This window comes from Lissotriton helveticus, chromosome 4_1 (assembly GCF_964261635.1).
Source record: "Lissotriton helveticus chromosome 4_1, aLisHel1.1, whole genome shotgun sequence".
Taxonomy (NCBI): domain Eukaryota; kingdom Metazoa; phylum Chordata; class Amphibia; order Caudata; family Salamandridae; genus Lissotriton; species Lissotriton helveticus.
Genome location: NC_136063.1, coordinates 1,215,584,894 through 1,215,597,660, shown reverse-complemented (window position 1 = coordinate 1,215,597,660; position 12,767 = coordinate 1,215,584,894). Strand labels below are relative to the sequence as shown.

The 12,767-nt window shown below is 42.0% G+C and overlaps 1 protein-coding gene across 2 annotated transcripts in view; it reads right to left on the bottom strand.

The window, feature by feature from the left end:
• Positions 1-12,767, bottom strand: part of PIGM (phosphatidylinositol glycan anchor biosynthesis class M) — a 202,803-nt gene that overhangs the window by 12,636 nt on the left and 177,400 nt on the right. For both annotated transcript variants that reach the window (XM_078687784.1, XM_078687786.1), the window contains one exon: positions 2,416-2,674. In XM_078687784.1, coding sequence (XP_078543910.1) covers positions 2,416-2,674 — 259 coding nt within the window. The remainder of the gene's footprint in view (positions 1-2,415; positions 2,675-12,767) is intronic.

Sequence of the window (12,767 nt, the reverse complement as noted above, 5' to 3'; positions counted from 1 at the left end):
TCATTATCGAGTAGCTCCCAAAAACATTTAAAATTAATATATTGTGAGTATCTCGTAAATGTTCATTACAGCAACCCAAACCTAGGGCCACTGACCACACAATTTCTTACCCTCAAGCCCAATCCTGCTGTTGAGGATTTCTCAGATGTAAACCAACCTCATTTGCCAAAATTGTTATATATAACTTTTCGCTTTGAAAATTTCCAAATTAGGGCACACACCTCCAAGTGAAAGGCTGGTGCAGAGTCTGGTAACGAAATCTGCACATTAGGCCATCGAGAACATATTGCACGTATACAGTTTTCCTGCACAGCTTATGACAAGAACAGAAAGAAATGTATTTGTCCACTTTGCTGGGGTTTAGGACACATGAGGAAGCCCTAAGTGCATGGAAAAGGGATACTTTGCCTCATATAAACTCCAGTTTGCACGTTTTGTTTGCTCGATCAAGATTATTGTTACAGCAATTTTTGGAACAAAGTGTACTGTGACAGGTTACCGAACATGGTCTTTACTTATTCGTTGATATTGACTATACATCAATAAAGAAATACTGTATAGAATATCCCCTCTTCTCGGGAAAGGTTTGCATGTTTTTTAACAAGTCCTTCATTTTTAATGGAATGATATATTCTATTTATGTTTTATTTTGTAACTTTTAAGGCCAACGGCTGGAATAAAGTTTTACTTAATATATTTATATATATATGTATATATCATTCCAGTAAAATGTATAAATTGTTCCACCGAACAATGTAACCACGGATAACATAAATGAGACATGCAGCAGAAAAACACAGAATAGACTGCATGACTACACACACACACACAATATGTATTGACTCTGAATAAAATAAATGAGTAATAAATGTGATGCCCAAATGTGGTAAAAACGGTAAAAATATCACAAAAAAACTAAAGCATATAAATCCTTCAGCTGCTTCATCAGCAACATATTGTGAGGCTTTAATTCAAGATGCAGAAGCTTCGAAAGGAATAATTACTAACAGCCTGATTCATCATTCTCCCGTTTTGCGAGCCCCTAATAGCGATTCATAAGGAATCGCTATTAAGGACTTGCAAAACGGGATTCATGTAGGAATTGCTAAATAAATAGCGATTCCTACACATTCCTTATTTGCGATTAGCAAATTGCTAATCGTAAATAAGGAATAACTCCCCATTCATTCCTATGGGCCAAAAGGCCCATAGGAATGAATGGTGAGTATTCCTTATTTGCGATTAGCAATTAGCTAATCGCAAATAAGATAGCGATTTAAAGGGTGCCAGGGGTGTCCAAAGGACACCCTGTAGCACCCCTTAAATGCAAATTGAAACAGGTGTTACGCACACACATGTCCAAAGGACATGTGTGTGTACGCAACATGCAACTTAGAAAAATGCTTTTAAAAGCATTTTTCTAAGTTTTCGCTATTTACCACGAGGTTTGACCTCGCGGTAAATAGCGGGCCGAAATCGCGAATTCGAAATTTTTAAATGGATGATGAATTGCATTTAAGGAATCTCAAATAGAGATTCCTTAAATGTAATTCCTCGCAAAATAGCGAAATCGCTATTACCGATTTTTGCATTTGGGATGATGAATCCCAAATGCAAAAATAGGGCTCGCAAAGGGCCAGATTCTCAGAATCTGGCCCTTTGCGATCCGATTTCGGCTTGATGAATCAGGCTGTAAGTTGTTAAGGGGAGAAGGCAAGTCGTATTTTGCCCCTTAACAAAGAGATATAGAGAAGGTAAAACACACTAGCAAATCCTCTGCTCTCAATGCTGCCTCAACACTTGAATTAAGATGTATGAACGTTCTTTCGCGAGAAACACTTTCAGAAGGTATTTGACCAAGTTCAGGGACAGGACGCGTTGCAAGAAAAGCACTTAGCAATGTACCACACTAAGCGCTAATGCGCTAAGTTAACACTAACATGTAACATTATTACAGTGATTAAGGGGTGTGTCCATTTGGTTTAATCACCTCTCTTATTAAGGTGCACCATGGGGGATATACTTTGTGATCTTATAAATGAGAAGCAACATGGGGTTTGGAACAGAGGCTATCTAAGTGAAGTCCCTGAGAATGTCATATGCTATGAGCTTTGGCCTCCTTTCCAAGCATAAGAGGACTTTGAAGGTCTAAAAATGCAGAATTAAAAATGTCCATAAAGTCTAGTCTGCTATCTCTTGTATGATTGCCACATTTGAAGACTTCTGTTCTATAATATGGTAAGAAGGTAATGGTGCTTAATATTTTACTTAAACAGATGCAGGTGGTTGCTAAGTAAATGGATCCAATAGTCAGTTTTGAAAACATTTATTATGGTGGTGTAGGTTAGGGTAAATACACAAAAAATAATCTTGAAATTAAACAGACTGTGTTCCTTCCCGGATGGAGGCTCTTACCTGTGATGTGCAAACTTTGTTAAAGCTGACAAATATAGCGGTGTGAAGAAAGCAACAGAACACGAGGTCTTTGTAAAATGCCACAGATACGACAATAAGGAGAAGCAACTGTGGGAGAAAGGCAGCAAGTCCAAGAGCAAAGCTCCAACTGCTCTCTGCAGTCAAATACAGCATGTAGAAATAGGAGGAGAAATTGTGACGGATATCCCTGCGGGTTATATGGTATAGGTAGGTGTGCTCCAAAAACTCCCAGCCGTACCTGCAAGAGAAAATAAAAGAAAGAATGACTAAAGACAACCATGTGATTTACAAGAGTAGGCAACAAATGAATGGTTTATTTGAGCTCTGCGTAGTGAATTCTACACCCCCTTACTGAATTTGCCTTGTTCACAGTCTAACAATATTACTCAAGCTCTATCAACACATTTCATGAAGTGGTGATTACACGGATGCCACTTCTACCCTGGTCATGTACCAATTCAGTTCCAAATAATAATAATAATAAAAATAAGTATACTGATCACTAGACTACACAAACATTCTTCGAGGTTTTGACAATAAAGTTTAATAAGCATTGTACAATCTCTTCCATTTTGGAAAATGTATATATATTGGTTTCGGAATAAAATCTATATAAAGCATCCAGGTGTGTCTAGCTTGTTCTTGGAAATTGGTGGCCTTTGTTTATATCACAGCCTGCCGGAGCCCAGCGCAGACCGCCCCACCTTGAGCCACTTGTGATATATCTATCTATCTATCTATCTATCTGTGACTCTCCATTCTCCTTGAGCCATTACTTGTGGGGATGGTCTGAGATATATATATATATATATATATATATTACCTATTGACGGTCGTCAGTAGGTAGTTATAGTTAGAACCTTGTTTCTATTCAAAAAGCATTTTTTCTTTTGCCAATATCTTTAACGAATCTTCGTGAAATTTTCAAAACTATATCGGTTGACGAATCGTGAAAATTTCAAAAGTATATCGGTTGACGAATCTTCGTGAAATTTTCAAAACTAATGGCCCGCTCAGGTCAGCTGGCATCTTGAACGTTTTGGGGTGATTCGTCAAGCGGGGCCAGAGAAAAGAGGGGGGTCCCAAAACATGTTTTCTCCATATTAATTTCCAAGGGAATCTTTAGACACGGCTACAGCCTGACCGGCTAAACGGAATTACACCAAATTTGGCAAAAAGGTAGCTTTTTTATCCTGAATGCAAGCTTTTCTTTAAATAGTGTAAATCTATTCAGCAATTTTTGAGAAATTTAAACATTTACAGATATTGATACTTCAGAATTGTGAGCTCCGATTGGCTGAACCCTCCTGATCACGAGCTTGTTTCCTATTGGGTGCCAACACTTCAAACCAGGAAGTGTTGGCAGTCATCTTGTGACTGTACTGAGTGAGAAGCAAAAAGGTGAGAGAAACATTAAAAAACAAGAAAAGGGAACAGGGTAAAAACACCCTGACGCCCTAGGCCTGGTCAGGGAGTACCAGAGGGACCCCCAGGGCCAAAAAAAGCACTTTTTAAAAAAAGAATCGTCCGGAGTCACGGCAGGAGTGCAAATCCAGACGTACATTTTTTTTAAAACGAAGCACGGTCTTCAGCGCTTCAATTTTTTTAAACCACTGGGTGGGCCAGGTCATGGGGCAATGTTTTATCATGGTGCGGGGGCCCCCGCAGCCCCGGGGACTGCCACCTCCCTGGGACTTTAATGGAAAAATGCGTGGGGAGGGCTAGTTCAAATTATTTTGTCAAACTGATTGCCTTCCTCCTCATTATCAGGTTGCTGGGGACTTTGATGGGGTGCAAAGTTAGTAGCGAGCACCATAAAATGTTACTGTAAATATCAGACCCGAGTAAGAGATCAGCACCCAAGCCGAAGAAATTAGGGAGAAAGTGATAATAGTTGGGAGTTAGATACCATTCCACAGTTGCTTATTTGAAAGATAATGTAACTTCTTCCTCAGTCTCAGTAGCAAAGTCTCCATCTATGAACAGAAGTTTTTGCACTGGGGATTGGTAGACATTGGTTTAAATGAACTGCCTTCAACAATTTACCCTTCACGGGCCCCTATAAACTGAATTAGAATATGCAATTGAGTGGAGTGGCCTCTATGTTATTCTAGAAATGTATCAAGCTATTAAAAAAAATAATAATAATACACCAGGCTTGGCTTTGCCAAGCATGGAATAGAATACTAATCCAAAAGGATCCACTGCTGCCGGCCTTCCATAGAGTTTCTGGAGCACCGGCAACCTCTTTCAGCCCCAGCGATCAAAGAGGACTTCCGCAGGAGCACAAAATGTGCCTGGCTGCAGCGGAGAAACATGATCAAAGTATGTCTTGTGGAAGAAAAGCTGTTTTGGGCTCTGAGGACCAGCAGAAGGGCCAAATATTGCTGATTTTAAAGGTCACACCCATGCATCAAGAGAGCTGTTTTGGATTGGCCCATGGATCATGCTGGCTTTATCAACAGAGGCAGACAGCCACAATACAGCCACAATACAGCAGAGTAAACAAAACCTAGGCCGGTCCCGGGATGGGGGGACAGGTGTAAACTCTAGAGGGCTACTGGTGTCCACCTACAAAGTCTCAGGGCGTAATTGAGATTCTGCCCTTGGGGGCCATCAGATCACAGACGGCAGGGATCAAGCAGTGTATGGTACATGAGACAGCCCCACTAGGAAGTGATTCATGTCAAGAGTACAAAGGGGCTGAGGGTTCAGAGATGGTGACAATACACCACCACAGTGAGTAAAGTCCGACAAACACTAGAGAAGGCAGAGAGTGAGATGAGCACTTGTTAGACATGAAGACCAAGGAGCGAAGTGAGCATATTCACACTGTGCCCAAAGACAGTACACACAAGGGCAACCGAGGCCAGAGGTTCACCTAGTTAAGTGAGCAAGTAACAAACATACGACCTCAGGTCTAAAAGGGAACCCTGTCGGGCCTGAGGCACACTAAGGGTCCCAATCATCAACACCTCACCCTTCATGCAGGCCTCCAAAGGTCCTCAGGGGCCAAAGCCAAAAGGGTCCCCCCAATAAAGAAAGTCTTAGAAGGAAATGTTGACTCCGGGTGAGCAGAGGCACTGGGTCTGCCACTGAGACATACATCTATAACAGACTGTCTACATGGAGGGCCAACCCTGAGCGTTGAGAGAGCAGTGCAAGGGAGGAAAGGTGTAAAGAGGAACCCCCCGCTCCCCCCCAAAAGAGCAAGATAAAAAGTGACACAGGCCTTGCTGCCCAGACCAACACCAAGTCCACTGCCTCATATGAAAGCATTACAAAGAAGTTGTGGATGCCTTGCATGGAAGGCGTTCAGTGTGAATGCAAATTGAGGACCGCTACTGAACCCAGAGCAATTAGAGGGCAAACAAGGGGGGAGGCACTAGCCATATGCCAGAGGAATGCCCGGCAGCTTAGCTCCCAAGGCCCAGGGCCTGGTCAGACGTCCAGCTCCAAAGCATAGAAGATACGTGGGAAAGGTATGGTAAAAAGGAAGAAACTGCAAACACTCAGTTACTGTACTTTGGGCAGACTCAACATCCAAAAAAGTAGGAAATGCAGCTGGATCGGAATGAGCTGGTGACCACTTGTAATGTGCAGCGACCCAGCTCTCCTGACATCACAAAAGACTGTAGGAGATTCATTCTCAGGTCACCTCAATTAGATCTGACTTGAAGGCATGTCTGCATGAACTTAAGGGCAACGTTTCCATGCTCGGATGTGGAACACATTATATGGAGCTAGCTGTGGATGATATGCTGGAGATAAAAGCACAGCTATGGGACAGAATGTAAGTGCAGAAGAGCAAAATACTGATTTTCAAAGCATGCCGGAGGATGTGGAAAAGTGGTAAAGTCAGATTAGTATAAGAATTAAAGGGTATACCGAGTGGTGTTGGAGGAGACAATAGTTAAGGTCTTGTAGGAGACTCAGTGCAGTCAGTGACCTCCCAGATGCGCACACACACCCACTCTAGACCACACCCATCAAGGGAATTCCCAGCAAGCCTGGAGGGGAAACAGCCTTTACAACGAGGTTTTTACCTCGTTGTGCCTTTACCATGCATTTTGTAGCACACATATTTTTACAGTGAATATGCATTTACAAAGCATGCCAATACCACACATTTAAGGTAAGTTGTGGGGAGGTGGGTCTCCCCCCACAAATACATTGTTTTTAAATCTAAAAACATTGTGTGGTATTGGCATGCAATGTAAATACATATTCGCGGTAAAAGCATGCATGCTAAAAAATGCGTGGCAAAGGCCTGTGTTGTACGGTCATACAACCGCCTGGAGAGATGACTCCCGCAGATCTTCTAAAGAGGGCTGTCTTTTTCGAGGACAAAAAAAGGATCATGCAGTATGTGGGAACAAAGGAGAACATCATCTCCAGGGACCAGTAAAATTGACTCTTCCAGGATAGATCAGTTACTCCTTTGAGAAATCACAGATTTTCGCCCTATCGTGGACACCCTGAGAGACCAGTATATTGCATATCATTGGGGGCATTCATTTCACATTCTGTTTGCATGAAAAGGTTAACAGAAAATGCTGAACTCCCTCCAAGGGAAGGAGTTACAGGCCAAAACGTATGATGAAGAACTTTGGCAGCAGAGATTAGGGATCGGCTCAGCTGACAAGGTATTCTTTGGAGGACAGTTCAGTACAGGACGAAGGATGTACCTAGTAAAGGTTTGGTAACCTAAAGAGACTTGGGTAGGCAGTAGGGAGTGTGTTTTTCACAAAGACTTGTGTACAGGCTGAAGACCATGCCCAGCAATGTCAAGAATGATGTCATTTCAGATGTCATGAGTCATTTTATCAATGATGTGATAGAACATGTCATGAACATGGGTGAAGTAATATGTTGGGTCATAAGCACTGCATGGCAAAGGTGTAAGTTATAGTTACTAAAAATAACTATAACTGGTGAATTTCAGAGGTTATTTTTAGTTTACAATATTACGTTTAAACTGACATGTTCGCCTTACTATGATATAAATCTAACCTTAGATTTTTTTATCAGTGAATTTCCACGTTCTTTTATGCAAAGTAACACATTATTAACATACGTATCTATAATGTCACTTTAATCTCAGCTTTTTTTCAGTGAATTTCTAGAACTCAATAAACAAAGTAATATTTTATTACCATACGTAAATATACCAACCACCGCATCATGGCCAGGTCCTGCATCCAAACCTCCCCATGAGTGACAGCCACCTGCACCGTACGCAGCCCTCGGATGTGCACAGCGTGGGGTTGGCACAGCGTGCAATCCTCTCCCCAGCAAGCAGCCAACCCCCACCGCGCAGTGCCTTTGGATGTACGCACCATGAGGTTGGTGCAGGGCCTGGCCCCTGCTGGAGCAGTGGAGTCCTGTTGGCTCTCGTGGCAAACCCAATTTCTTTTTTTTTTTATCTGATCCCTTGGACCCTTTAGGAAGCTCTCTCCCACCACCAACCACCACCTCAACAAGGTCCACAGGGTCATGGTACTCCAACAATGTTCTTGTATCCTCTTTTTATAAAAATTAAGGACATGGGGATTTGCAGGACCCTCTTTCTCCTGCGAGAGTGTAATGGCCAAGAGAGAAAAAAGCCTCCATGGCCAAGCAGATTGCTTTCTTATTTTAAGTTGGATGCCGGAAACACGCTCACAAGAGTCCTGCGAACCCAACTGTCCAGATATACATACATTCTGCACTTTAATTTCTCAAAACGTACTTAACGGATATACACCAAATCATTAAAAGCAAGCTTCTTGGTAAAGATCTAGCTTTCTGCCAAATTTAGTGTGATTCTTTTCAGCCATTTTAGCTGTAGTTTGGTTCAAAAATTCCTATGGAAACTGCATAGGGAAATTGCATTTTGGGGGCCCCCCTTTTTTCTCAGCTCTCGCGTGATGGATGATCCCGAATATTTCAAGGAAGGAGCTGAAGCGGATGAACTGTTTTTTTTGGGGAAAGTTTTGTAAAGATTTGTCAAAAGGGGCAAAAGTTATTATCAAACCAAACAACGCTATTCCGATGGTAACTAGGTCCTAACTATAACTACACATTGTAGTTAAAGCATACTGGTTTAAACTAACAAAACCACTGACATTCACCACTTCTAGGTATCTTAAGTATCTATAACTCGTGCCCCAGCTACACACAGTATTGTCATCAATGTTGTAATTTCAGATGTTGCAGTGATGTTATCAGTGATGTCATATAGCATGTCATGAGTCAACATAATAATAATATAATATGTGAGGTAATAAGCAGTGCATAAAGAAGGCGTGAGTTGGTTACTTTAAGGCACAAGTTAGTTGCTTAAGATGACTGGTGAATTTCAGTGGTTTTGTTATTTTATCTATAAAGGCCCTCTAACCTTTGATTTTTTTAGTTAATTTCTAGGGCTTTTTTTGTACTGAAGTCATTGTCAACATATAAAAGGCAGACTAATTGGTTTTCTCAGGGGTCAATATTTAAATAAAGCATTTATAGAGAAAAGAACATTAAACAAGGGTCTGACCCTTTCTTATACCCTCAAGCCACATAATGCAGCTATAAGACCAACCACAATGGGTCCCTGCATTTCCAAGCTACAGAGCAAAAGCTCGAGTTATAGGAATGGTTAAAAAAAAATAATAACATTTTCTTGGGGTCACATTTTATAGACTCGGGTTAATCTTTTATTTCCTGCAGCCCCAAACACTTGAAAAATCATGCTGGCGGTGCAACTGCCCAGATAGGACCACTACCATGCACCAAAGTATATTTAAATTAGCCCACAAAGAGCATTATGGAGAAACTCCATCCTTGGAGCAGTGAATAATAATCAAAACGCTCAAACCGCTCATTCATTATTTCTTCCCGGATTTCTTTTTTTTTTTTTGTGGGTTTGACCTGGAACAACTATAGATTTTTGTGGGGCTGTGCTAGCTCTGCCAGGATCCCTGCGCCCCTACCGGCTACCTGGCCAGCACCCTTTGAGGGTATCATTAGATTTTTGTTTTTGGGGGGTGAACCGACCCTGGGATCCCACACCAGTAAAATATGGTGGTGACCAAGGGGGGAGCGGGGTGGGAGGGTTGGAAGGGGGCGAGGGAGGACCCAAAGCCTCCCCCATGGCCCCTGCCAGCCCCCCACCAGCACCCATCCTAGGTGCATGCAGGAGCTGGCAACAGCTATGCTCCAGCGGCAGCAGACCTGTTCCTGCATCAGGAGGAAACATTCTTCCCTGCCTGTGCTTGTGCACAGGAAACAAAAGGAAAAGGTGGTGGTGGGGACTGCAGTTAGTGGAGCAGCCCCAGAAAAAAATAAAAAAAGTGTACCCAATGTTTCCCGGGGTCTATAGAATATGAACCCAGGAAAGGTTTATGCTATTTATAAGCATTCCTAGAGCTAGAGCTTTTGTTACAGCTAACTGAATTAAATTTAACCCATGCCCTAGCCAAGAACTTCCTAAACTTCACACATAACGAGGGACGGCTCCCCTGCTTGAGCGGAGGAGCGTCACCCCACTTAAATTCCACCCAAAGCCAGAGAAATGAAAAATAAAATGGTAATTTATTACCATTTTATTTTCCATACCACCATCCCGAGCCAATCATCAGGACTGAGCCGCTGCTGAGTGACAGCAGCAGGGAGGAGGGTGGGCTGTCCAATACACTGTTTATAAAGTGCGCATGTCTTTTTGACTGGCCATTTTGAGACGGTCAGCCACACATATGCACTTTAAACAACTCTAACCCAGCTCTGGGTCTTAAGACAGCTGGGTTAGAGAAAGCCAAAGCCTCCAGAGCTCTGTGAAGTGCTGAGTGAGGCCGCTCTCAACAAACCTAGCACTGCTCTTATGATGGTGTGAGCAGCGCTAGTATTGTTGAAGGGAACTGCAGCATCCTGTTCCTGTGGGCCTCGGTGAAAGAGCATCTCCCGAGTGGAGGACATCGTGTTTGCTAAGTCTTCATTTTTATTTTGCACACACACCCCCACCCCCCCCCTCGATGCCAGCCACCACTGCATATAACATCAATCATGACATGTTCAATGACAGCATTGATAACATTAATGATGATATCGGAAATTATATCATTTAAGACAACACTGTGCATGGCGAGGGTGCAAGTTATAGTTACTTCAGGGCACAAATTATAGTTGATTTAGTTAACTTTAACTGGTGAATCTCAGTATTTTTGTGTGAAAGATTTTATATTGCAACTGACATTGTCACCTAATTATAATGTCACTATTCTTTGGGGATGGATATATCTAGATATCTATACATATACATACACACACACGCATACATATATACACACACACATATACATACATACACACACACATACATATATACATATTGCTTTTACTGTAGCTGGCTTCAAGATAACCTACAAAGTGTCAGTACATCATACGCAATGGTGAACTCAGTTGGTCTGAGGGGAAGGCCAGGGTCTGGTATACATCACACAAGCACCTCTACACCAGGGCAGGAATAAGAGCTCAGCTGACCTCTAGTGTCCCTCGAGTTCGGTTACAGCTGCCAATCAGAGGTATCTTATTTCACGCCCTCAGCTAGTTCCAAGCATGGCTCCTTAAGTAGCACTGCTTTGAACAATGAACATTTAACCTCAGACTTCTAAATGAACAAGTCTAATTAGAAGTTCAAGAATGTAATGTGACTTGATGCAGATTAGAAAGCCAGCACTAACAGGCAGTTTCATACATGATAAAGGATCACTTGGCAGGTAAATGATTTTAACATGTTCATTCAAAAGACATTAATAATTTTACATTTTCGATACGCACCACGATCTCAAAGAAAGATAGGAACTAATGTTTCCCAATGTTAAGCTCTAGATAACTAGGCTTGCACTAAACCACAAAAAGGGGGCAGCAGGTTTGAGTTAGAGTTTGCTTTAGCGTTAAGAAAGACATTGGTGTGCTGGTAGTCGGCAACGGCTCCCTAATTATCCAGCAGAGGACAGATGTCTTAAGTGGGCAAAAACTGAGAGCAGTGTGCTTTCTGGAGAAAAAACGAGGGATTCCCACAGGCGATTAATTGCCAATTTGTGGGATGAGACTCATCCCCAAACTTCTTCAAGAAGAGGCTCAAGATATCCTTACGCGTGAAATTTGGATGTGTTTAGCCTGCCCGCTATATTATCAGATTCATACTGATCCAGCAATAGACCAGGCAGTAAAGACAAGGGGCAAAATAGGTTTATTTATTAATAACAATGTCACAGTGTGACAAGCCTGCAAAATATTTGGCAGAACTTCAGAAGGATTGGGTTTCTATTGGTATATCAAGTTGCCACTCGTTTAAGGGGGCAGAGTTAAAGGGTGGACATAAACTTAAGCCTAAACTCTGGCATTGTGTGAGGAATCTGCATGAAATATGGCAGCCAATTAGCAAATTTTACCCGGTGCAGGTATTTCTGGTTTTTGGACAGATCCAGTAACAGGTGTGGGGGGAAACTTAAAGGTGGGGTGTGAAAACCTGTAGTGAAGGCAGGGGCTACACACATTGCTATGTTAGCATAGGCTTATTAGAAGTTTAAACACAATTTTACCTTTTTGCTGCTTTTGCACACAACACTATATGTAACTGTTGTTGTAAGTGAGGCTGCTTGAATTGCATCACATGAGAATGGCTTGTTTTCAGCGTTCCTAGACTTACATCTGCACAGTGAGTGCTGAAGCCTCCAAGGTTATCATAGCAATATTAGGTGTTGTTCGGGCTGATCGGCTCATGCGCTAGATATAACATGCAAGCAGCTGCAGCTAGCTGAAATCCTGGCACCTTTAGTATTGCACTGCATACATGATTTTACACACTGAAGAAAACCCGTTTCCAGAGAGACAGAGAGCTTTCGCAGATCCTGATGTGATCCATATCTACTGATCTTGGAGGTATGGGGTTCCCCATTCAAGCCTAAGAGACCTTCTATATTTTATAAAACATAGTTACTAGCTAGAGAGGGTGGCATACAAGGCATTGTTTCCACCATCATTATAATATGATTTCTCCTTTTGTGTTTTATGGAATTGTTACAATGCTGATCGTATTATTTTTAATCATATGCCTGCTATTGTTAGCAAAAATACTGCATCTTAGTGCACATCGTTAAAATAAATATTTTAAACTTTATCATGTCTCTTTTTTACCCATGTTGTGGACTGGTATGAGAATATAACGAAAGAGTGTTCTTGATTTCCACCATTCCTGAGAATAACCTAAGTCGCATGTTCTGGGTTGTCTAATCATTGGTACCTTTGCTATAGGATGAAGAGCTAATGTGATACTGATCCTAGTCGGTTAGGGGTTCTAGGTA